General features: G+C 42.8%; 2 protein-coding genes across 3 annotated transcripts; one reads left to right on the top strand and one right to left on the bottom strand.

Annotated features, from left to right (window-relative positions):
- Positions 1–92: 92 nt before the first annotated feature.
- pphln1 (periphilin 1) lies at positions 93–19,705 on the bottom strand. 2 transcript variants are annotated; one of them, XM_080022066.1, is made up of 10 exons: positions 19,687–19,705; positions 17,915–17,976; positions 17,229–17,293; positions 16,284–16,502; positions 15,436–15,503; positions 13,476–13,598; positions 12,996–13,174; positions 9,487–9,542; positions 6,618–6,755; positions 93–1,085 (listed from the first exon to the last, which is right to left on the bottom strand). In XM_080022066.1, coding segments are annotated over exons 2-10 (1,044 nt in total). In that variant the 5' UTR covers positions 17,916–17,976; positions 19,687–19,705; the 3' UTR covers positions 93–890. The 2 variants fall into 2 exon arrangements, with proteins under 2 accessions (XP_079878192.1, XP_079878193.1); XM_080022067.1 differs by having other exon boundaries at positions 15,436–15,500.
- Positions 19,706–20,002: 297 nt separating this feature from the next.
- zcrb1 (zinc finger CCHC-type and RNA binding motif 1) lies at positions 20,003–24,202 on the top strand. The gene is made up of 8 exons (XM_080022040.1): positions 20,003–20,108; positions 21,121–21,232; positions 21,794–21,822; positions 22,018–22,129; positions 22,263–22,370; positions 23,000–23,109; positions 23,438–23,516; positions 23,813–24,202. Exons 2-8 carry the CDS (start codon positions 21,149–21,151, stop codon positions 23,960–23,962), a joined length of 672 nt encoding a protein of 223 aa, XP_079878166.1. The 5' UTR covers positions 20,003–20,108; positions 21,121–21,148; the 3' UTR covers positions 23,963–24,202.
- The last annotated feature ends 856 nt before the right edge of the window (positions 24,203–25,058 follow it).

Genomic DNA, 25,058 nt, shown 5'->3' with positions numbered 1-25,058 from the left:
TTTATGCAATGGGTTATGATGGGTGATCACATCATAAGTCATTCTAAATTAACATTTGGATATCACATTGGAAGACCAGCATGTTTGTCCAGTAGTTTTTTTTATAAAACAGATGTGAACCTTAACAGAAATGGTTACAATTCTTCCAAAATGTAATCAAGAATTGACATTGTAGAACAGTACACAAACTCTGTACAGTATAAACTTTTTAAATGGAAAAGGGTATTTTTTTTCCTTTTTAAATGAAATAAAGAAAATAAAACATACAACATGTGCAGTACTGCTGGCGACACCCATTCAGACATCTGACTGTTATAAAATTAAATTACATAGAGCAGGACGCAAAACAGTATGTTGTGTCTGACCTGGCTCGTCCATTTCCACAGATGGAAAAATTATCCAATTTGTGGGCTAGCAGTTTCTCTCTGATGTTAGCACATGAACCCAATGTTGACCATTTCTTTCATGATTCAAGACCGGTAGCTGGTCAAATATATCGCCTAGTCAGAATAAATATTATTTAAACAGAAAATATAAACAGGACATACCCTTTGTAACATCCCAAGTGGCATAATAAAAAAAAAAAAGTCTCTTCTGTAGAAAAAAGGGTGTCTCATTTTATAACACTGTTTATCTCAACATATACTCTACCATTCCGAGATTTTGTTGTGTTGCTGTGCCACGGTCGGAGACATAGTTCTGGTGTTAGTGTACGCAGTCCAAATCTGCCCAGACATTTTTGTCCAGCAACCCAACCAGATGAGAACGACATTCCCCGTTCGACCAAACTCATGTGAACCGGTCCCAATTGGTCAAATCTTTTCAGCAGGACTTCCTCCATCTTTGCCCCGACAAGCCCCAGCGTTTGTGATCGGACCGGGACGCGGCGATCAGACCGGAGGCTCGATCTGCCGTACCACTTCGTCCAGCTCGTTGATAAAGTGTTTGAGGTCCTCCAGGCAGCGCTCGCGGATCTCCCCCAGGTTCTCTCTGAGGGGAACCTGCAGCTGCTTTTCCAAGTTGGGGTCCTTGGCCACCAGCATCTTCACCACCATGCCGAAGGTCTCGCAGTCTTGGCGGTACACCTGGACACGCGTGCAAGGGGAAGAGGGAAACAAGGCAGGCTCAGTGGAGGAAGACTAACGACAGTGCCGAGGCCCTGAAACGTGGAAGTTCAAGCACAAAAGCATTTTCAAAGAACGCACGTGACCTTTTCTCAACTCCATATGCGAGGCAAAGTTTGACGCGACAGTATTAGAAATATAACTCAGTGGTTACAATGCTGTTGAACACTGCTTGAAAGTAATGTCAAACAAATATATAGTTTAGGAGAACACAGATTTGGAGTTCCAATGGGCTACGATCTTGGGAGTCATTAGAAAGGCCGTCTTAGGGGAGAGGGGATAAAAAGGCGAGTTCCTTCCTGTTCTACCTGACATCTAGGTGTAAATATGCCACGAAGCCACCCGGTCATTCACCCTGGGCTCAGTCTGGTGTTTACACACAGTGCAGAGTGTCAACTGATCAGCATTTCTTGCCTTTAAGTTGAATAAGGACCCTCGCCATTGGCCAAGCTGGGTCAAGAACAATTAAAACCCCTTTAAAGTGGCGAGCCTTGGGTTTATTGCAGCTGGTGAAGGGACTGGGAAGAGGTGTTGGAAACTTGTTCGGGGGCCGCTTTTTCACACTGAGCCACCAAGGTCTCAAAAGAGTGGAGCCAGCCTGCTGCAGTTAAACATAAAGTTCGTTTTGTTTAGTTAGGTTAGGCTTAAAGCAGTGAGATTTTGATAGATTGCCGTATCTAAGCTTTCCAGAGTACCAGGACAGAAAACTGCAAATTATATCTCTGACGCAATTTCCATTTGATCCATCAAAAGAATAAAAAGGGAAGCCAGTGGGCAGGGGCCGATTCCTGTGCGTGCATAGAAAATAATGTCAATGTGCTTGAATTTCGTTTTGTCTGACAGGCATCAAAGATGCCAGTTAAAGAAAATGAATTCTTATTCATTCCAGGTCTGCATATGACGCATTGATGGGGGCGGGGGAGCAGGGAGACGTGCACATCTGCGACTCCCCATCACAAAGCTCTGTTTATGGAGCGTCTGCATCCATATGGCTCCGCTGACATCTTTTACCCTTTTGTCTCAGGGTCTCTTTCATACTTTTCCCCATTTCTGGCCCTTTCCTAATGCCCCCCCCGTCTCCCTCCTTCTGGTCTCTCCGTCCTGGACGCTCATCTCAGAGTGATCGAATCAGAAGAGTTAGCTCACCAATATTTCTGCTCATTAAGTCTCCCTAGGAAAGGGTAAGTCTTCGCTGGAAACTCTACTGCACATGCCGCAGGCAGGGACAGAGGCAGAGGCCATCTACGGGAGAAAGGGATAGGGATGCGTGCGCGCGCGTGTTTTAGAAAACTGTGGATGTGAACCCACATGCAATCATGCACAAAAGGACATCCGTGGGGAGTTGGTAGTCATTGACTGCAGATGAACAGTAGCTACAGCGCCATGGGCATATCAACTCCTGGGGTTATTTATATAAGCTCAGTGTCTCGAGAGCAAACAGCGTGTCCTGACAGCAGCAAATAGGTCATCAGGCAATTTCACTGTATATTGACAGCAGAGACCTGAAAGCTTCCTTTCTGTAGCCCTATAAACAACTGGGTATAAAGACAAACAAATATGTTCATTAATTTGCTATTCCCAACGAAGGTACGAATGCCAGTGTAACCACCAAATCAAGTAAAACCTGGAAAATAGCAAACTCCAAGTGCTACTTCTCGACTTTCCATTTGTTGAGTACTAGTACACGTGTTTTTACACGTTTCAGCCCATTTACGACTAAATAGAGTACACTATTGATTAGTGCTGATGACGCCGCGATGATCCCCCCCCCCCCCCCCATATTCCATGCAGCCGTTGTTTTAAATTCATTCCAGTCCAGTCTTAAAGTGAAATAAAAATGTGCATGGTTTCCTTATGGCGATATGAACGTTTGCCAGAGAAGTTCATTCCAAATTCTTAACCCCCCCCAAAAAAACACGATGGTATGCTGGGAAAGCGCCATTAATTGAAGGCATACGTGATTTGTAGGGAGGCGGCTAAATCGCGCCAAAAACACTTGCATTGTTATTTAAATCATCTACAGGAAACATTATAAACCGAGGTGGTTAAAAGGCTACAAACAGCGACAGGAAACACCTCATGCAGAAATCCACCCTCACAGCCCCCTGCTTTACCGTCTCTCCATAGAACAGGTACATTGTTCAGATACCCTCTACAGTAACCTCTGCCCGGGGGGAATGCGATGCACAACAGTTGGTTCAACCCATGCACTTTATAATAGCATAACCAAAAAAAAAAAAAAAAAAAAAAATATATATATATATATATATATATATATATATATATATATATATATATATATATATATATATATATATATATATATATATATATATATATGCATTTTGGCGAGCTGAAACATCTTGCGTTTCGTTTAAAAAGAGTTAACGTCGCACGCTCTCACGGAGCTCTCTGCTGATTGCAGCCAGTTTGTTTTGAGGACGTATCCAAACAGGTCCGTCTAAACAAAGACGAGGGGAAGAGGGGAAAGTGGCTCCCAGATAACGCTGTGCGCTGAAGACAGGACTTCCTCCGGCCCCTCCCTTGTTATCCAGCCGGGCAGGAAAGGCCCCGCCCTTGGATGGGTGAGCCAACGGGAGCGCGGCCGGACTGGGGTTCGCACCCGTTTGCGGTTTTATACTTTCTTTCGTTTCTAGAATTCGATGTTTGGGCGCCAGGTAAACATGTCTGCTTGATGTGGCTAAAGGATGACTGCGGCTTTTTCAACCTGCACTTTCCACTTTCCAGCCATACAATTGAACACTTTTGAGCGGACACCTCAATATCGATAATTTAACTACCTTTTGGGTATGCCCATTGGTGCGTCGATAAGATATTTCCACATAAATCTAACTTTAAATGTTATGAATTATTTCATTTTGGTAACCGTACTGTAAGTGTTATCGGTGGAAGTTCACACTTTCTTAAATGTCTAAAAAGCAGAGCGGACGGGTGAGAGAGTTTGTGAAAGTGATCCAACACTGGCAGCCAAGTACCTGCTATATAAATCAGTGAAGTTAGTGCATGCTTGGTTAGAAAAGGACGTCTACTCTAATGTCTTTCACAAACAACGATGGTCGTGTCCATGACAACAGCAATATTTACATTGCCCAACAGACTGAATAAAACCCCATTTGCATCACTGGGTACACAAGACTGGGGTTAAAATGAATAGAACTTAATACTCTTTATAGCTTTCTCATGCCTTGTCACTCACTGGAAAAAAAACAAAAACTCGTCAGTCTGAACCGCGGCCAAAGTCAACTTTGACAATAAGAAAACGGCTCGGGTTGATTTCTTTGCCGACCAATTTCACTTAGCTGCACTAACACACGCTGAGCCGTGAATATAACACGCCCCGGCGGGGTGGCCAGCGGACGATGAAATGTTTGATTTGTGATCGACGAGGGTCAGACAACTTGTTTTGGTGTAAATTAGATGGAGGCCGGACTCGGTGCATGGATTGTGCGTGCGTGCTTATAGAAGAGATGGCTAGACCAGATTGGGGACAGAAAACTAAACATCTGGATGAAGCTTGTTGAGCGACTACAAGTGACGACCACAACAGATCCAGAGCTACCACTTCAACAGAGCTCATGTGAAAGTGCCTGCGTGGTTTGACTGAAGAAGAAAAACAAACAAGAAAAAAAAAAAAAAAAAAAAACAACTTTGAATCTGCTGCTTTTTTATGTGCACGAAGGAATTGGTCTAATTAATAGCAGCTTCCAAGCAAATGCTTGTAAATTTGCACTGTGGTTGGTAAGTTTATGTACCCCCCCACCCAACCTTCATTTGGAGATTCTGTTCCATTGTAAAAACAACTGTGGTAAAAAAATGGTATTCCTACCCTATAATTTCAGTGGAAATGTCTTGTTACTGACCTGCATTGGAGCCCAGAAAATGGAACAAATTATTTGGCGAAATCGTGGGTGTACCGACCACAGTGGCAGGTGGACAAAATTTAGGATCATACTCTGGTTCTTTAGGACAGAAAAGGGTCGACTCATTTTAAGATATGTACAGCCAAACAATTCCCCCTTTCATAGAGGACAGACTGAGCGGAGCGCAATCACAAACACAAAGAAATGTGATCAAGAACCCTGCAACAGCAAGAAAAAAAAAATTTAAATCTGGAAACTTCATAAGAAAATGAGCTGCGCTGGATATAAAAACCGAAAAACCCCGAAACGTCAAAAAAAACAATTAAAAAAATAATTTAAAAAACCTTCTAGCTAACGTTTCCTGACTCCTACGATTAAGGCTGGTGTTTAATATCATGTACAATGACCATAAAGGGCACCAATATGACCATTTAACTCGTGTGAAGACTTCAGTTATTTGTTATTTATAATGATAGGTTATTTGTATATATTATTTCATCCCAATGTACGTTTCATTGTGGATCTTTATGCTACTTTTTCCTTCTGTGAAACAGTTTATATTCATACAAACAAATATATACTCCATCTAGTTTAATAGTGTTAGTTCTTGTCTTCTGCAATCCTTAAATGTTGCAATAACAACAACTGGGGCTCACAACCCTACCTTTCCATAATTAAATAGATGTATATCACATCGAATGAGAGGAACAGGGGGGTGGAAGCTGCAGTGTTGTAACAGACTAAACGCTCTGGAGCGCTTCACTGTGGGCTCTGTGGCGCAGCTCCATGTGAGGGCCCAGTGTGCTCCAGGGCAGAGCTGGCTAAGCTCCAATGGGCGCCGTAAAGCAGCAGTAGGGCAAGCATGGCCTTCATTAGATCACCGAGCAAAGCTTTAAAAAAAAAAAAACAAACAAACAAAAAAAAACAAAAAAAAAAAAAAACTGGGCATGTTTCAACCCCCCCATGTCGATTTTACTGTACAGGCAAAGGTATGTCCTGCGCAACTTTGGTCTCATTATCTAATGGAAAATGCATGCTATGTGTATGTGTGTATATGTTTTGAGAGTCCCTGTGCCATATGTGCCAGCATGGAGTTGCACTACTCAGTGAAACAGTGCTCCCAAAATACATTCCCCTGTTCATACATCCACTTTAGTTTGTAAATAAGCTATAAACATATTTACATTAGCTTATGTAAGCGTATTCTTGTGCATGTGTATTTGTACAGACCAAAACACTCATGTCAAATTTTATGTAGTCATGGAGGGTTGTTCCAGTAATGTCAACGAGTCCTGGTGGCAAATTGACAGCCAGCAGACATGCTGCTAATTTCTGACTTGTTGCTTGTAAATGTTACCATCCTAAATTGGCAGGTAACCAAATATCATTTGTAGGGCTTATTGTGTTCCAAAAACCCTTTCTGATAGGGTGAAACTGCATGTAGGTCAGATTGACGGACACAGCTAGGGACATGAGCAGTCATTTGTTTCGGTATTGCCTTTCAGACACCGAAATCATGCAAGCACAGTATGCCAGAAATATCTGCTCAGCAAAGGTCAAAGCGATTGTTTTTACATTTAACATTTCAAGAAGACAAACGGGAGCACTGCACCATCTCTATCTCCCGGGCCTTGGCCGAGATGGCCTGGGCTCGTCGCTCCTGGAAATCGTCTGTGGACTTGTGGCTTTCCTCCACGGCGGCCGGCACCACGGGCTCCTCTTTCTCCTTCTCGGCAGGAACGATCTCCTCCTGGAGTAGCAGGGGGAGAACAAAGTGACGCTCAGTTCTCCAAGTGTGGCCACACAGGAGCGTCGTGGGTGGAGGCCTAACGAAAAAGGAGTTTGGTTCATGAAGACATAAAATGCTCTCGTCTGCAACACAAAACTCAAACACGGAGAAAACTCATTTTGCTGACAACATCAACTGAATGAAATTTAACTCATTCAATTCCATTCAAATTGGCTTTCGACTGTAATTTCTGTGTTGCAACAGAAGAGACCTAAGACATGAGGAAAGACAAGACCAGTGGCTGAGATGCCCTCAGCGCTACGACAAGAGAATTAGGCCAACATGGATCGCCACTCGATTCCTCCCGCTCATTTCCTGGTGAAACTATCGGGGCTTGATGGCTGGCCAGCCATGACTAAAACCCGCCTCTCCACGAGGAGAAACGGGCGACGGGCCGAGTCATTTTGTATCTACTCGCCGGGCTCCGGGCGAGGACGAGGGACCTAGCGCAGTACGGGGAAAAAAAACCTAACTCGTAAGGCATCTTCCAATTATTTCTTTATACATCCCATACCTCCCCTGAAGCTACACATGGAGGTCTAGTGCCTCGGTCCTTGTGTGTGAGCGCCATCTTAACTATTTAACTGTCTTTTGCTGTCCACTTTGTAAAATCCTACATCTGAATCCCTCACCTCCACATACAAGGCGTAGGACAAAACTTTCATGACGTCATTTAGCGGCGGCAAAACTAACATCCTGTGTATGATAGGTTTGAAATTTCGATTTGAAGTCGCCACAGGCATATTGGTAATGCCATTGGAAAATAAACCTTGAGCTGCAAAAATAAAGCAGTTAAGGGTGACCTCGCCCGGTCGCTGGCCACTCTTTAACCTCCCATCTAGGAAAGAGTCCCTGCCTGAGCTCTTGCGCTCCGCTCTGTCTGTGCGCTCCAGAAAGTGAGTGTGTTTGTCGAGCTGCCGCAGCAGCCAGAGCAGGGCAGGGCTCGGCAAGCGGCGGCCGAGGCCATTAGCGCTGCCTTTACTGGGGGCACAGCACAGTGCTTTCATCTTGGCCAAGGTTATGGGTTTGTGCCCCGAGAGCAGAGAACAACATGGCACCACAGGCTAGATCAAACACAGGAGTGTGTGTGTGTGTGCGTGTGTGTGTGTGCGCGCGCATGTGTGTGTGTGTGTGTGTAGGCGCGGTGAACTCACAGCAGTTGATTGAGGGATGCGGTGCTCTTGGGTGAGCGGAAGGGGCTATGTCAAAGTGTGTGTTCTAATTTTTGATCTCCAGCATATGCATTTTTTGGCTGATTCATAAAGATGCCTGCGTGCCCCCTTAACCAGGCAAAAAACACAATCCAGTGAATATACAACAAATATTTATATACTGAACCGGAGCATCATTACCAGGCCAGCAACACTCAAATTGCTTCCAGGATGTTCTGGGTAGGGTCTGAGGGCTGCTAATGATATGATAAAATGAGGCTTGTGCACGGCAGTAAAAACTGCTTGAAAACTAATATAGAGTGGCCCTGCAGGGTTTTTATTTTTATTTTATTGAATAATTAAAACTACCATTAAAACTTAAATTAAAACTTTTCTTAAAATTGGGTCAACAGCACTGACTCTGCTATTAGAGATTGGCCTTTATTTTGAAAAACAAACAAAAAAAATTAAATAGTAATAATAATAACAATAAAATAAAAAATAAAAGGGTCAGTGTCATTTACATTTTAGGTATGTGGCGGATGTCATCATACAACAGAAAACCGCTCTTGCACTGGCTGTTTTGCTACGGCAGCATTCAGGGCCTACCTCCTAGACGACTTGGCTGCCACATTTGCCACACATTCGTGACTACCACACGCATGCCAGCCCTGCTTACTGTTTAAGAGAAAAAGGAAACTTTTGTTCGTTTTGAACGCTCTAAACACATATTCCACAGGGAGCCGCTTTAGCTTTGCGGTGAAGATCTTGTGATAAAGTTATGACTCAGGCTAATGAGTTAAACCCCCTCCCTTCACATACACAGGCTGGGTGGCCCTTGCCAGGCCCTTTGGCCCCGAACCGCAGCACAGCCCAGAGCGCCACCTCTTTCCGCCGCTTGTCCGACATCCAGAGACGGGTCAGCAAGGTGAGGGTTGATGAGCTACAGAGTCGAGCGCTGGACACAAAAAACCCCAGATATAGAGCAGCTGCCTTCGATTACTTACAACATAAAATACAACATTAGGATGAAATAAAAATCAAAGCTAACGGATCAGAGCATGATCCCTCGCTCCCCCTCCAAGTCACGGTGATTGAAGTCTGCTTACACCCCAGGTAAACAAGGCACAGCCCTGCCGCCTTTCATGCTCCGCGTGAGGGCCACTTTAAAAGCCATTAACATACTTCAATGGGACTAAACACTTAGAGAGGTATGAGAGGGATGGGACTTAAGGGGTTCCAGATGCATTTTGCTAGACAGTCAGAGGGGTTGAACTCATGCTATAAATTAAATAAGCAATTTTTGCTCAGCCCGGCATTTGGATGAGTGCTGTGTAAGAGGATATTTTCCCAAGTCAAACAGGTAAGGGGTGAGGCCTTGAGTTGCAACACTGACATTTTGGTTCGTTCACAACTTCCATCACAAATGCAAATTGGGGGCGGGGTTTCAATATTGAGCCCACCCAGTTTTTCAAAAAGGAGATTTAACGTTAACGTTGGACTGCATTAGTTGCACCGCATTAGCCTCCACGCCAACTCACCTTGTTTGACACCGTGCTCTGTGGTGAACCATCCCTCGATGGGCCCGGAGCTTTGTCTGAGAGAGAGAGTGTGACAAGAAAAAATGGACACAATAAGACCAGAATAGACCAGGGGTTGGGTCACCGAGGGGGGGGGGGGGGGGGGGGGGACAGGAACTGGGAAAGACAGAAAACAGACAAAGAAAGCTCATCGAGAAAGACGGGCCGGGTGAAGTGGTGTGGAAATGAAGTAGAAGTGAAGAACAAGTGCAGTCCCCAAAACCAGACCTGTCAGGAAAAAAGTCTGATAAATACATTAAGTGTCGTCTGTGTGTGGTTGCCGGGGCTTTGCACTGACGCACGATACACCTGGGTTGGAACGTCTGCGTTCATCTAGGAACAGAAGGTTCGCAATGGACGCCATGCCTGCATCCCTCTATCTCAAGACTCAATCCCCCTTTTGTCGAAGTATTTTCTCCCACAGGTTTAAACCTTGTGCGCCACCCAAGGCCCCGTCACCAATCCACCGTGTCTATGACCAAAGGAGAATTCTGAGGATATAGCCGTGGAAAAATAACACATCCTACAGCGGAGACCGCGGCTTCAGGAATATCCATCAGACATCCAATACTCGTCCCCTCTTCTTCCACACACACGACTCTGTGGCATCTTTATGAGGCCTGACAAAGTGGCAGACAGAGTTGGGGCGCAGGCAGGGTGCCGGGCACATTAGCAACGCTCTCCCTCTCTCCTCCCTTTCTCTCAGGTTACCCTGACCGGTAAATGGCCTACGGGCTAGATTATGTGTGCACCCCCACCAAAAAATCTGTATGAAACCGCAAGCCGGAATTAAACATAGAAAGGGATACTCCAGATTTCTGGGAAAGTTGCTTTGTCTACTCTAATGAGAACCAAACGAGGAGGTTATTACCAATTTCATCCTTGCGCGTACAAATTTGAGATAAAGATGTTAGCTCAACGAGGGACGCAGGGGGAATCAAGCGGCCTGGCTCCTGTGAAATTAGGGAACTACATAGCCGGGCATCTCAACAGTTATTTAAGAATTACACGTTGCCTTTGTGAGAAAGCATAAAACAAGATGTTCTAAATGCAGCTACACTCCAGTCGGGGGTTGGTAAACTCCAAATGGCAACTGGCGCGAGCTGGCAACCCTGCAGCACTGACACGAGTCTCACAGCTGATAATCACTGCGCCCAGGGGACGGATTTAATGGTTATGCGTCAAAAAAGCAGTTGCTGGTTGTGAGGTGAGGTCCCCAAATTACCGTCTGAGAACTGTTGTTACTCCTCAAACCGGTCGGCCTCCATTCTACGCTCGTCTATACTTACCGGAAATCTCGCTAGAATAACGTTCTTTAAACCCTGGAGGGAGACCAGACCACAAAGTCACAGATTAATTCACATGCCACTTTAAATGCACATATCTGTATATACATAGTCATATTCCTTCTACCTATTCAATTTTATTTCAATTTATTTTTATTGTATGTTATTCTATATATTTTTTATCTTATTCTATAAGTATTCCACTTACTGTATTACGTTTTAGGAGTCAGTTAGTCGGTCTATTAGAAAGGAATTTTCTACTTTTTATTTTATTTTTTTATTTTTTCCTAGGACATATTGTGCGCTATCACCGGGTGCGTTGCATTACATTTCACTGCATATATGTATGGAAGTATGTATATGTATGTGACAAATAAAAATCTTGAATCTTGAATCTTGAGTAAATAACAGCAACTGGGCCTACTGGTCCTAATGCAGCATGACGAGCACACCCACCGCCCTGATGCCTGACCTATTGGATTAGTTTGCTGCCTCTACAATAATATTTTAAGTCAATCTAGCCTTGACTTCACTGAAGTTAAGAATCATGCATTGAATTTCAAAGATACCAAGCGACATCTAGTTATTCACTGGCATAAATCCCGCCCACACAAAACAAACTAACCTGCGCAAATTACACCGACCGAGCAGGGAGTTGATGAACGGTGGCCCGTGTTTAGGAGAACAGAAGAACTGTCCCTGGATCTTCGTGAAATTGCGTCGCATTAGGATATCGGGAGGGTTGGGTTGTTGAAATGTAGTTCTGGCGGCGAACATGGAGGCACCGCAACAGCATTTTACGGCTTGGTTCACCGAGTGCCTTCACATTTTACAACACAGCGTGTATGTTTAATTGAGGCTTTTCTATCCTGAGTGTCTCAGCTGAAGGGCAAAATTAGCTTTAATTTCTATGTAAACAAAAAGGTCTAACCAGTAATTAAGACAGTTTATGTTAGTTCCCTCTGACATGCTGTTCTTGTATAATCTGTACAGCAACTACTAAATATTTATGGTATTAACTCAAGAGATTAGACGACTCTGACAAGATAAGAAAAATGTATTGGGCTTACGTATGAGAACAACTTTTGGGCTCATCGTAGGTAACCTATCTGATGGCAAGGAAGTAACCCTTAAAAAAAAAAAAAAAAAAAAAAAAAAAAAGATCTATAAAAAAAGTGGACTCCCCTTCAAAATGAGAAATAGCCCCACAGCAAAATTTAAATATGTACATCTTTTCTGTGTAATTGTATGTTTTCCAAAACTGAGGTGAGGTGAGGTGAAAGTGTTACTGTTCTTCCACAAAGGGTAGGGACAACTAAATTATTGGAAACACCACTGGTGACGTTACCTCTGGTAACAAATGTAGAATAAGATTTTAAGAGGCAACATCAATCGAACCCAGACCCGGGTCACATAACAGAGCTCAAACGGCGCATGCTATTAATTGCGCTTCCTATCGGCTGATGCCGTTTCCTGTATTGACTACCCTGGTTAGCCCCTCTTAAACTTTTGAAGGTTTCAACACAGAGTGAGGAACCACCGAGCATCCTAGTCTGTGACCCAGGTCTGTCTGACTAAGCTGCATGCAGTGTACAGACCCAGGGAGTCATGTCCGCTGTGCTGGGGAAAGAGCGCCCCCCAGTGTTGCTCAGGAACACCAGCGTGTCCCTCGAGCCCGTCCGTACCTGCAAAGCCAGCGGTCACGTACAGTAGTTAACAATGGATAATACAAATGAAGAAGAAGAAGACGAAGAGTTAATAAAATATCAAATCAAAGAAAATAAAAAAAACAGGAAGCGTTCTATCTAAAACTGTACTCAAGTCATCATCCACTTCCTTAAAAAAGATTAAAGAACTGAGAATAAACTTTGTCGACTGAGGAATTAATTTGATGTCGTAATATTGTTTATTTCAAAACAAAATATCTTCCTGGTGAATTTATTGGCATGGGTGAAATTCCAAAACAGGATAATTATCATCATTTCCATCCAAAGATATACTGTAAACGACATCAGGAAGGGGGAAAAACCCAACTACATCTATTTTATCTGAGTAAGATTTAGATTCAAGTTCGAAAAACAACCCCCCCCCAACCCCCAAAAAAAAGAAAAGACCTTGCGCCAGGATGTACCATTACACGAAGAGAGCGGGGAGGGGATAGTTCGAGACCTAGACCGCACTCACTTCTGCCCGGCTGAGGCGTGAAGGGCAAGGCCTTCGTCCTGTCCGGAGAGTAACCTCTGCTGCTGACGCTGGAGCCCGAGCGGCTGTGAGGAGAGTGGGGGACCTCCCGGCGAGCAGGGGAGCGCTCCCGGATCGGGGGAAAGGGGGCCGCCTTTCTCCTGAAGGGGTCTCTGTCCTCCCTGACAACGGGGAGGAAGTGGGGCAACAAACGCATGAGCATACAATGAAATACGCAAGCAACTTCGGTGCCGAATCACATCCATTTAAGGTATCACGTCAATTTAGTATGCTCTTTTAATGGATTGTGCAGATATTTTCAGTCTTTTATCAACAAAGACACATAGCAACTGTCTGCCTTGACGAGGTTCTCAAAACAGTACATATAGCATTAGTAGCACAGTAAAGAGATGCGCAAAGTCAAACTTGCATATGCATATGTGAACGTTCCATTGGATTATGACTCAAGTGGCTCCCTCGTACCCTCTGTCCAGGTTGAGGATGGCTTGCATTAATGTGTCGTCGCTGCCACCTTCGGGGAGAGAACGAGGCGCTGGATAGATGCCTTGGGATCGTGCGTTATGAGGCGGCTGTGCACGCGTGTTGCTGGGATAAAACAAACAGATGCACGTGACTCTTAGATCCACATTGCCACACTACATTACAAAACACAAACACCACAAAACCGGTGCATGGTCCGCAAAACGGTGCATAGTTGGTACTGCAGGCCTGCTACACTTCTATAAGGGAACTCAAAACATTGTTTTTGCTCGCTTCTTGTTCTCAGAAATGCAAGGTTTCCCTTCACCGCAAACACACTGGAGCTCTGACACAGCGAGGATATGTGCAGCATGGTGGTTTCAGTAAAGGATCAGAAAACCCCAATCCCGGGTTAGTTTCTTTAAATGCTCATTTCATTAGGGTGTAAAACAACAACACATGCGCAAAAATAAACACAGATCCGTACAACTAGAAGTAGCCTCAATAAAAAGGGAACAAAAAAAGGGTGGGCAGCTCACATCCCAAATAAGGCCACAACTCAGCCCATGTGCCTACGTTCAGCAGATGGCTTAAATGCAAGAGGTGGAATTGGTCCAGCGGCTGGATAACGGTCCAGGAATGTCGACAGGACTGTTTCCGTCCCTGTGCTTTGTCAGGGACCCGACGTGACTCCAAGCATTAATCCAGGCAGGAGCAGCACAAAACTGTCCAAACATGATAAAGAGCCTCTTTACCCCCGAAAAAAAAAAGTCATTCTAGCCGATGGTTGAGATCAAATAAAGTAACCGTGATAACAGTTTAAGATGTTGTAACTCTGGGTAATTCACTCCAGTGTGTGCGTGTTTCGGGGGAGACGTAAAAGGAGTTGGAGTGTTTAAAGAAACACAGACAGCCAGAATGGATACCAATGGGGAAATGGCGAGGTGAAATCATTTCAAGTTTATGGACTAAATACAGCGTAACCCAAAATTAAAGCTAAAACCCCTTTGGCTCACAGAACTAGGGGCCTCAGGAGGGTGACGCCACCCAACAGAAACATACCGGAACAGAACCATCCTGGAACAGGATTATTTAAGTGGTATTTTCAGCAAAATAAATAAATAAAAAAAATATTTAAAAAAAACATGGTTTCGGTACCTCAGAGACATTAACTTGTTGAAAAGCAGCATAAGAGGTCCCCTTTAAATAACCAGTGCAAACTGAATTGAGGCCTAACTTTAAACTGCACAGCCGTTACTATGGAGCCATCCTCGCTCTGAGCCATTGGCAGACTGTGGAAATTTGGCTTAATGTCACTAGTGTGGCTCTGTGTACGCCTTGAGGAATGAATAAACTGAGAGAGGCCAATATAGGTCAGAGCAGACCATGATTTATGCTCAGTACTATGCAAACAAACATTTCACACAGGGATATTGAAAGTGGAGGCGAGCTACTGCAGATCTCCCCGCCATCCTCACTCCCCCTGGACCGACCAGAGGAAATAAACACAGAAGTCTTGGTCACAATGCATGTGTGTGGAGAGAGGCCGATGTTCAACATGTTGAAAGGCAAGATTAGTTGCTTGAAAAATACAGGTGTTAATGACGTTTAAAATATATTGCACTTATGTTGCATACTGAACGTCTCTGATTTTGACCTGAGAATTAATAGTGAGATGGATCGGTTCATGGGTCTACGGGTCTCCTGATATCAAGTGCATATATAATACATGCCAATTATTATTATTATTATTTTTTTTTTTTCAAGCATCACATTTTTAATTTAATGTTGTAATGACCCTAGACTGACCATCTAATGTCTACGCTGTCGGTTAACAGTACCACACAGCAACTTTTAGGGAAATTTCAGGATGCTTCAATACAATTAATTAAAACAGTCATTGTTTGTCTGCTTAACATCACTAAAATCAGACAGATCAAGAATCAAGCAAAGTAAGTCTTACGCAAACTCCATGGGCCGTCCACCAGTGTGGGGTTCTTCCCTGGGACCTCTGTAAGGATAGTCCTCCTGCTGAAAATACAACAGAAGTGTCACCTTCACATTTGGAAAAAATAAAATTAAAAATGCATTACACTACCATATGCATTAAATAATGGTAGTTGGTGGAAATACTTGCAGTGCACAGGTCATGAGACAGACAGGAATGTGTCTACCAAGGTTCAAAAAAAATTGTAGGATTAGGCATCTGCGATTTGACACTTAGTGTTCGTCTCGTTAGAAGAGTTAGTCTTGCCAACACCAGGGGGCAGTAGAGAACAGCCTACGACATTGTTTGGGCATGGTCCCATTCTGGTGTGGGCATTCCTGATCTCCCGCCACAACCTCAAATTAATGTATCTGATATAAGGTATGTTTCAATACTTGGATTATCAAATTTCAGGTCATTAAGATGTCTTCAAGTTATGTTTTAAAATGAAAGACACAACTATAAAGTCAGAAATTGCAATAAAGAATTGCAGAAAGTTCACCTGTACACATTCAAAGATCCAGAACATCCACTGAACAATCCGTGAGCTGAAATGATCTGCTCTGGCAAAGTGGACCATCATACAGTTTCTATTTTATTCACCATTTGTTGTGGTGAAAGTTTCTTCCAGTTCAATTCATTTGGCATCGCATCATCATTTCATCCCCTGCGTTGACATATGTTTTATTTGTTTACCCCAACAAACCTTTTTTTTTTACGCCTATTTTCTTGTTCTATTTTACCTTTCTTTTGTGTTCCATAATCAAATCTCAATGTGCAAAAACAAACTGAATACAAAAAAGGCGTGACACAAATCCTCTCACCCTCCTTGAAGGTGGGACGGCTCTGCGCTCTGCGGGGAAGTGCATGTTGTCGGCATGGTAGCCTCTTTGATCTTCGTTGTGGTAATTGCGAGGGCCGCCTCCGTTTGGGAAAAAGCGAGGCCCTCCGTCATATTCATAGCCGCCGCGGCCGTAGTCATCCTCCGGCCTGCCAAACGGCCCCCTCCTCTCCCCCGGCCCGGCCGCCCGGGGATACATGATCTGAACGAAGACGGACATTTTACAGTGACGTGATGAAGAAATCTCTTATGTCCGCTGTTACTAAAATGCAGAGACATTCTGTTGACCAGTCACATCCGATTTCCTGAGTGAAACTTCAGCGCTACTAAAGTTAAATCATGCTGTGCCACTTCTATATTCAAAGTGAACAAATATAAGAATAGACTACCAAAAAGCAAATAGTACCGACAATAATCCTAAATACAACTCTGCAGTGCTCCCACTGCATTATGTGTTGGGTTTGATGTTGTGTACTCGGTGATATTGTCTGCTGCTTTCTTGGGCAATTTCTTGTGAAAAACAGATTCTGATCTCAATCACACTTACCTGGAAAAATAAAGGTAAAGTGAATAAAATAAATAATTTAACTCAGACGTTTAAGTCGCATTTTATTAAAATACAAGCAAAGGCACATCTGGAAGAAAAAGAATGACCCTGCGTGCTTTAGAAGTGCCACTAAGGTCATCACACACCCCCCCCCCCCCCCCCCCCCATTTGGTAGAATCACATAAAACCAGAAATCATCTGCAGAGCCTCGGGATGTTATCAGATAATTATAATCTACAAATTTACAAATACACATGTAGTTTCAAACAGTAACAGTTGTTGTCGGCACAGTTGCCTCTGAATGTCTTGGAACAATGGCAATCATAGCAATAAAATCCAAAATTTGATTTTTTACATTTCATTTAATTCTAACTGGCTCACCGTTCTCTCGGGTATGTAGCGGTCGTCATAGGGGTCCCGCGAGCTCCTCTCTCTCCTGTAAGCCACTACAACAGGCAGAGAAACAGAATCATCATGCAGTGAAAAACTCTGACCTCCCATTTGGTTTGATTGTAGCATCTCAAGACTTTTTGAGACAATGGTTTATTCAAAAGGGCCATTTCTAAACATTGTGTCTCATTTATCAGTTTGTTTGTATGTTTCTGATATAATTGTCCTAATGCAATACTGTCATGCTAAAAACATTCAGGAATACACCGTGCAAGACATTGGTTTCCAGATAAGTTTAAAAACCTTTGTTTTAATGAATCCCAATTACTTTTGTAGCTGTAATGTAGAAGATGAGCTTAAAGTATGGCGAGAGAGAGAAAAGACTAATCATTTGTTAATAATTATTTTAAGACCCTAAGCAGTAAAGTGCTTAAGGCATTAAGATAAAATTAATCAATGAGCAGTGGACAGGGACAAGGACAAGGGAAACATGGAAAGGGACATCTACATACTGTATATGGAATAAAAAGTACTACTAAGAGAATCCCTCTACAATGTTTAATATTGTGCATGTTTGTTCAGCTCACGTTAGGATATTAACATCATCTAAAAAATGTGTTTAATTAGTTGTACAGGCAAACAAAACTTTGAAATATGATTATTGATCACTGACTTACTTGTTGACACAATGGCTCCACAAAGTAGTGTGAAAAAAAATTTAAAGTAAGAATTTAATAATCTGTGGAAAAAATAAAGACAATATTCAGTCAACAGAAATGCACCAAATTTGCATTCTAAAGGACTTCTATCATTTGCATTGAGCCCTGTGAGAGAAATTCCACTGCGTGATGGTGAGGTAAGCATGCTTCCCTATCAGGAAACAAACTGAGATTCTATTAACAAAATGTATTCAGTAGAATAAAGAGAGAAATACAGATACACTTTGGAAGGAGTGAATGCAGTACACTCTGCCACACTCCTAGTGTCACAGTTTACAATCTTATTCGGCAGGTGCAGGACGCAGTTATTTTCCACTCCCATGACTATCCCCTTCGTAGTATGTGAAAGTAAATAGTCCATCTCCAAGAGCGGGAGGAATCTCCTGGATCTACCATTCTAATAAAATGTTTATTTCAAAAGCAGAGGAGCCATTTCACCGGCCACCATCAAGCATGTGCATGTGTGTGTGTAAGCATGTGTTGTGGAGTGTCGTGTGACGATTAAAGACTGTTTCTTCTTCTTCTTCTGTTTCTAATAATTAATCTTAAACGTGTACGTCAGGATTGCAAAATAACCAAGTATAAATCCAGGGTGTCTGAAGGTATTTTTAAGATGCGTCTCTGGTTTCTGGTTCACCTCCAGCCACACTTTGCTGACCGCGTTAAACCACTTTTGCATTGTACAACAATAATGATGTAAAATATTGTTTGTTTATTAAAATTCCCGGTGCAAGCAACCACCCGCCCAACATCCATCGCCAGGCTTCCAATCCCAGCTCCCTACGTACGCCCTTGGTTGTCCAGCAAATATTGCTGGGAATAAGGTATTTGCTGCCGAAATCTCCGATCGAACCGGCTACCTCAGAAAACCATGTTGATGCCATTTCTGCCCCCGAATCACCGTTGTGTACCTTAGGACTGCTGCGTAACCACTGAACTCCATGATTCTATGGGCTGTTATTAAAATGGTTTCCTTCAGGTCAGATAGAGAGGGCCATCATTAGGCACTGTAATATGTTTAATGTGAGTTGGGGGGGGCAGGGGTCTTGAATTTAGAATAAGCAGGTAACAGGCAAAAGAACGGAACAATGAAACCAGATTAAACGCGTATGTTGAAATGAATACCTCCTAACTAATATACGACCAAAAGGCATAAAGGTATATCTATAAAAGTGAATGAAAGAATCCAAATTCAAACCCCATATAACGCCCGTATTATTTTACAATAACTACCTGGTGTGCCCTTTAACGGGAGATAAGTGACGATACTGGGCTCGATTACAACACAGACTGGAGACCTTCGAGCAGCTACCTTGTTATCGCCTCAAAGCTACAAGTCAAAGTGCTTAGTGGACACAAACCATTCCGCCGTCGCATGCCACTACTTCTGCATATGACGCGAAGGTGAAATCCACAGTCCCCACAGCAGCCAACTTTGTTTTGCTTGCTGAAATATAAACTTAGGACTCCTAGAACGGACGTAAACACATGGTCCATATTATATGGAACAGTACAAATGCTAATCAGTTAGCCGTTTACATGAAAATGACCCACGCTTCATGTGACCGGGGGGTGGGTGGGCAATTAAGCTGACCAGAACCGACACACCTGCGGTATATAAACACTCACAACAAAACACGGTCGGTGGTGGTGGGTGGGGGAAAAAAAAAAGCCCCTCAACACATTTCAAACGAGAAATATTTAGACGAAAGCCACGAGAGCGCTCTCACCGTCCAGCCTCCCACTGTAGCTCCGTCCCAGCTGCGTCGTGTGACGTAATTATCCCGCGACGATACCAGCTAATGCCGCGTTCCGTTAAATGTCGAAACTCGGAAAACGTCAACCTCTTACCGTGCACGGCAAAAAGATCCATTTGCATGCCCCCCCCCTTGAAAACACGTCTAACTTCGATCTGAACTACAACGTAGATTGATATTATGAGAAAATTATTGATTAATTCACAGTTACGATCGGAAGAGGGGCTACCGACTCGGAGTTACCCGTCTTCCCGAGGGCCGATAGAACGCAGCACGCGTCGCTCAATGGCCTCCTTAACATGTCGGTGTAAACACATTGTTTCCTGGGAGTTATCTTCGTTCACCCTGACGGTTCCCAGACTACGCGCTTGTGGTCGAAAGATCTGGGTCTGTAGGTGAGTGGACTGTGATCGCAAACGGCCTATTTGAACACAGAGTTCACTTTGATGTTTAACAACGTAAATGTGATGGGGAAAGCATGTTGAACACTAGTATCTATCTATCTATCTATCTATCTATCTATCTATCTATCTATCTATCTATCTATCTATGGCAGTGGAAATGTACTGATCCCCGACTAAAAAAATGTTGTGTGCTAATGACCCGAATGTCAGTATGACCAGAGTTAGCCAACTTGGTAAACAACACTATTGAACTGTCAAACAGTGATGCGGACACTACGATCTATCTATCTATCTATCTATCTATCTATCTATCTATCTATCTATCTATCTATCTATCTATCTATCTATCGTTTGTGTGATTACTTTTATTGTCACCGCATATTGTTTTGTATGTGCTTCCTTTTAATTGACCCTGTGCTTATAACACATTTTGTATACAGGTACTCCTCACTTAACGACTTACCTGTTCAACCACTGTTCGGACTTACGACCAGCTCCCAGACCAGTACGCTTATTGTACGCTGTATTGCCGCGGCGCCGCGCGGCGCCTTAGCGTCAAGCATCTCATCGCGCATCCCCCTTTATATACGATATACACTATATATACTATATGCACTGTATACATCTCATCTCATCGCCGTTCTCAGTCTCGTTCCCGCAGTCTGTCAGTATTCACGACACGAGCGTTCGCAATCACCACGCCCCCTTACTGTGAAATTGCACGGGTCCTGCCTATCGACCATTTCGCTTAACGACCTGGTCCTAGAACTCGGCCGTTAAGTGAAGAGTACTCTGTTTGTTTCCATATATTTTGTTTACCTTTTTTAGACCTTTGCTACTTGTCTGCACAACAACCCACCAACAAATCCCAAGACAATTCCTTGAGTATGAAAATGCACTGAAGCAAATGAACAGGGTTTGATTTGGATTCCGTCAACTGCGATAGCAATCAATGGAGTTTGTTGGATGAGTGTTGACATCAAGAATGGCTCTTCTCTTATAGCGTCCGCTCCTTGTCAAATGCGATCATCATGAGTGGAGGTTTGGCACCTAGTAAAAGCACGGTGTATGTGTCCAACCTGCCTTTCTCCCTGACCAACAACGACCTGCATAAGGTATGGTATGACTTCTCCGATGGGAGAATGGCCTTATATAAAACTATCCATCATTTGACTAAGCTATGTGTGAGCACAGCATATCTCTTAAGTACCAGTGGTGGAAAGGAACAAAATACCTAAATACATTGTAAACAAAAATATCTACACTTTTTACGCAACAATATTTTTTCGGCAGTCAATGTTACTTTATTTAAAAAGAAATACGTTACTCTGAGTTTTTACTTTCACACTATCTATAGATTTTTTTTTTTAATAGTAAACTGAATTCAGGATATGAATGAGCACTCATCTGTAGAAGAGGAGGGAAAAAAAGTATTTTGAATACTCTAAGTACATTTAATAGCAGGCACTATATGTTTATTTAAGTAGAAATTCCAGTGTGGTACTCTCACCTTTACAAGAGTAATTCTGTGTCAGGGTATTTGTTTTTACTACTTAAATAAAAGGTCTCAGTACTTCTTCCACCACTGCTAAATACAACGCATATTGTATGCATTTGCAGTGCAAAGAACCTATTCACTAAAAGACTCAAGATGTCTGTTCTTTTTCTCATTTCAGCTATTTTTGAAATATGGAAAAGTTGTAAAGTAAGTTCATTCTTAATCATATTCCTCTTAAAACAAGTGTAATACAAAACACCAAATGATGTAAAAAAAAAATATATATATATATATATATATATATATATATATATATTAAAGTGATCTATTTTCATCTGAGACACACCATTTTAAAAAATTGAATAAAGCCCAAAACATACTTTTTTTTCATGTTATCCTCAGGGTTACAATTGTTAAGGATAAAGACACCCGCATGAGTAAAGGAGTTGCGTTTGTTCTCTTTTTGGACAAAGAATCAGCCCATAACTGTGCACGAGCACTGAACAACAAACAGGTGAGACTACGGTGATTAACCAGGCTGGATAATAAAAAGGTCTGACTGATTCATTCCCAGCACTGTGAAGATTCTTTAATAGACGTGTACATATGGCAATGATTCAAGATGGTTTTTTCTTTTTCTTTTTCAGCTTTTTGGCAGAACAGTGAAGGCAAGCATCGCCATTGACAATGGGCGAGCAACTGAGTTCATCCGGAGACGAAATTACTCAGACAAGTCCAAATGTTATGAATGTGGGGTGAGACCATTAAAATCCCATTGTTAGAAGATGTCTAACGTGGTCGGTACATGTGGCTTGATCTTTTAGGGTTTCGCGTGCTTTTTACAGACTGTTAAATGACAAAATCTCATCTAATCTAACTATAAAGGAAGGAATCTTCGCCTGTCTGTCTGTCTGTATGTCCTTAGATTATCTCGACTATCTCGACCCAAGGATTTGTAGTGTCAAATTTGGTGCAATGTGGACACGCATAATTATTAATAAACTTTCAAAAAACAGCGACCCAGTGGGGGCAGGGCCTCAGGGCTCAGCGACTGAGAACACAGTGTCTTTCCCCGGTGTATGACTATAACCGGCAGTTTTATCTTCCTTTGTTGAACAGGGGACTGAATCGTTGACATTTTCTTAAACTGTGTCATTAAAACTTCTTAGCAAGTCTTACATTTTGAGCGTGTATGTTCTAGTCATGTAAAATACATTAAAAACAAAAACACGGTGATGTGTGGAAAAAACTGAAAAAACAATTTCTATTTGCTCCCCCCTGTTGTGACTCTCACCGTGTCACTGCCACTTACATGCTACACCCCGACGTCCTGACGTTAACATTAGCGGTCTCATTGATGTCCTGTTATCTTCTTGCACGACAGGATACAGGACACCTGAGCTATGCGTGCCCTAAAAACATACTTGGGGAGCGGGAGCCTCCGAAGAAGAAGGAGAAGAAAAAGAAGAAAAAGCTTCAGCAGGCAGAGCAGGTGTAAGTATAGTCTCAAAGCAATCACCATAGTTTATACTCATTCCTATGAGATTTGGTCTCAAGATATTTTATTTTATTTTATGCTGTATATTTCATTGCATTTTAAAGTATGCCCTACATTATTGAGCCCATTATTATTATTATTATCGGTACTTACATATTCTTTTTATTCTTGAACTGCTATTGGAATGTATATATTGTGATATTAGTGTACAGCCTCATACTCTTACTCTGCACCGAATGCCTCCCCGTGGAGCTGCTGCAACGCCTACATTTCCACTGCGGGGATCAATAAAGTACTATCGTATCTCATTTTTTCCCAAATTAGTGAGGAAGAAGAAGAAGAAAGTGAGGAGGAGGGTGAAGATCCAGCCCTGGACAGTCTGAGTCAAGCCATCGCCTTTCAGGTTAGGAGGCAGATATTAAAGACAAAATATGAGCAAAGTTGGATTTATTTTAAGAGTTGGGTGGATTTTCTTATTTTTTTTTTTTAACGAATGATCTGAACCGAAGAAAATCTGTAGTATGTCTTTATCATCAATTGGAATTTGGCAAAAAACAAAAAGAAGCAATATGTAGTGTATTATTAACAGGGTTGGTCTGGTCTTTACAAATCGGTGTAGCTAGAACAGAAATTCTGCCACAAAGCGACTGGTTTGTAGTATTGTATGGTGAAGTTAATGTGTACATGTGTCTTTCCCAGCAAGCCCGTCTGGAGGAGGAGCAGCACTGTGGGAAGCGGGCAGCGCCGGCCCGCAAGGACACCGCTGAAGCCTCCACGTCTGACGACTCCAAGAAACCTCGGATCAAAAAGAGTGCATACTTCAGCGATGAAGAGGAACTCAGTGACTGATCCTGTGCATAGCTGCTCGTTGCACATTTTCACATATACGTGTTAAGAATTTAGTATCTTTTAATCTTGCATCGTGTGTGAGGTCGACCGGTCTTCTCATAGATTAAGCAAACCTTTTTACCTTTAGTTAATTGGGGTCATTCACATACTGAAATGTGATCTTTTATTTTATTTTTTTGCATTTCTTGTAAATATTTTTTTTATTATTTTCCCTCCTTTGTGGGACATTAAACCTTGATAGCTGAACACATTCATTATGTTGTTATTTGACTATTGTAAGGAGTAGCTCAAGGCTAATAATTAGAGACCAATAATTCAAGACAAACAATGATTGAAAGTCCTCCACTGATGAGCAATGATCGTGGTCCTTCAGTGTCTCCGTCTAAAGTCATGACCCAACACTTAAACTGAGTAGGACATTTGCAGATTTTTATTAAATGCAATTTGCTTGTTTGCCTTTTACCTGTATGAAATACAACTTTATTAACCCCGTGGGGAAATTCGGGTGTTACAGCAGCAAAAGAAAGAAAAAATGTGAAAATCAAGAAGGGATAAGAAGTCAGCTGAAACTCAAGAAAAAAAACCCAAACTGCATGTACACAGATGTCCTGGAAGTTAACATGGGGTAGCCCTATGCTGAACCCAGTGTGGGCGCATGGCTATAACACTAAAAAGTAAGTGAGTAAAGGTAAGGTCGTCTATGGACTATATACTGTAGAAGGATATAGAAGCAGTTAATGGGAAATGGGCAGAAAGTTGCAATCCAGTGAAAGCAGCGTTAAATGTGCTCCACAGATTACCATCATCAATATTATGGGCTTTTAAGGGATCCATGTCCAAGTGTGTTGATGATGCAATACTTTGCCCATCGACTTTGCGCAGCCCATGCTTGCAGGTGGAAAGCACACCGGGGGAGGGATTCCCCGACGTGTGGACTGCACGGCATTTGATCCGTCAGTGGAGGTGGGGCAGTTCTCCGGGCCACCAAGCATCAAGTAAGACCAGACATCTTGGGGCGGACGCTGAAAACACACCGGCGCAGACGATCCTCAGCAGCAGAACGCATTACAGAAGACAAACAGAACAGCGAGGGGCT

This window comes from Zeus faber, assembly GCF_960531495.2.
Source record: "Zeus faber genome assembly, chromosome: 21".
Taxonomy (NCBI): domain Eukaryota; kingdom Metazoa; phylum Chordata; class Actinopteri; order Zeiformes; family Zeidae; genus Zeus; species Zeus faber.
This window is presented reverse-complemented; position numbering and strand designations above follow the sequence as displayed.

What these genes read in the sequence shown, in the direction of transcription:
- zcrb1 (XM_080022040.1), top strand. Translation starts at nt 21,149, where the DNA reads ATGAGTGGAGGTTTGGCACCTAGTAAAAGCACGGTGTATGTGTCCAAC. An exon ending in GAGCACTGAACAACAAACAG is followed by an intron (nt 22,130 to 22,262) that starts GTGAGACTACGG and finishes TTTCTTTTTCAG; the next exon opens with CTTTTTGGCAGAACAGTGAA. An exon ending in CCAAATGTTATGAATGTGGG is followed by an intron (nt 22,371 to 22,999) that starts GTGAGACCATTA and finishes CTTGCACGACAG; the next exon opens with GATACAGGACACCTGAGCTA.
- pphln1 (XM_080022066.1), bottom strand. An exon ending in CCGTCCCACCTTCAAGGAGG is followed by an intron (nt 15,504 to 16,283) that starts GTGAGAGGATTT and finishes TTGTATTTTCAG; the next exon opens with CAGGAGGACTATCCTTACAG. An exon ending in CACGCCTCAGCCGGGCAGAA is followed by an intron (nt 9,543 to 12,995) that starts GTGAGTGCGGTC and finishes TCTCTCTCTCAG; the next exon opens with ACAAAGCTCCGGGCCCATCG.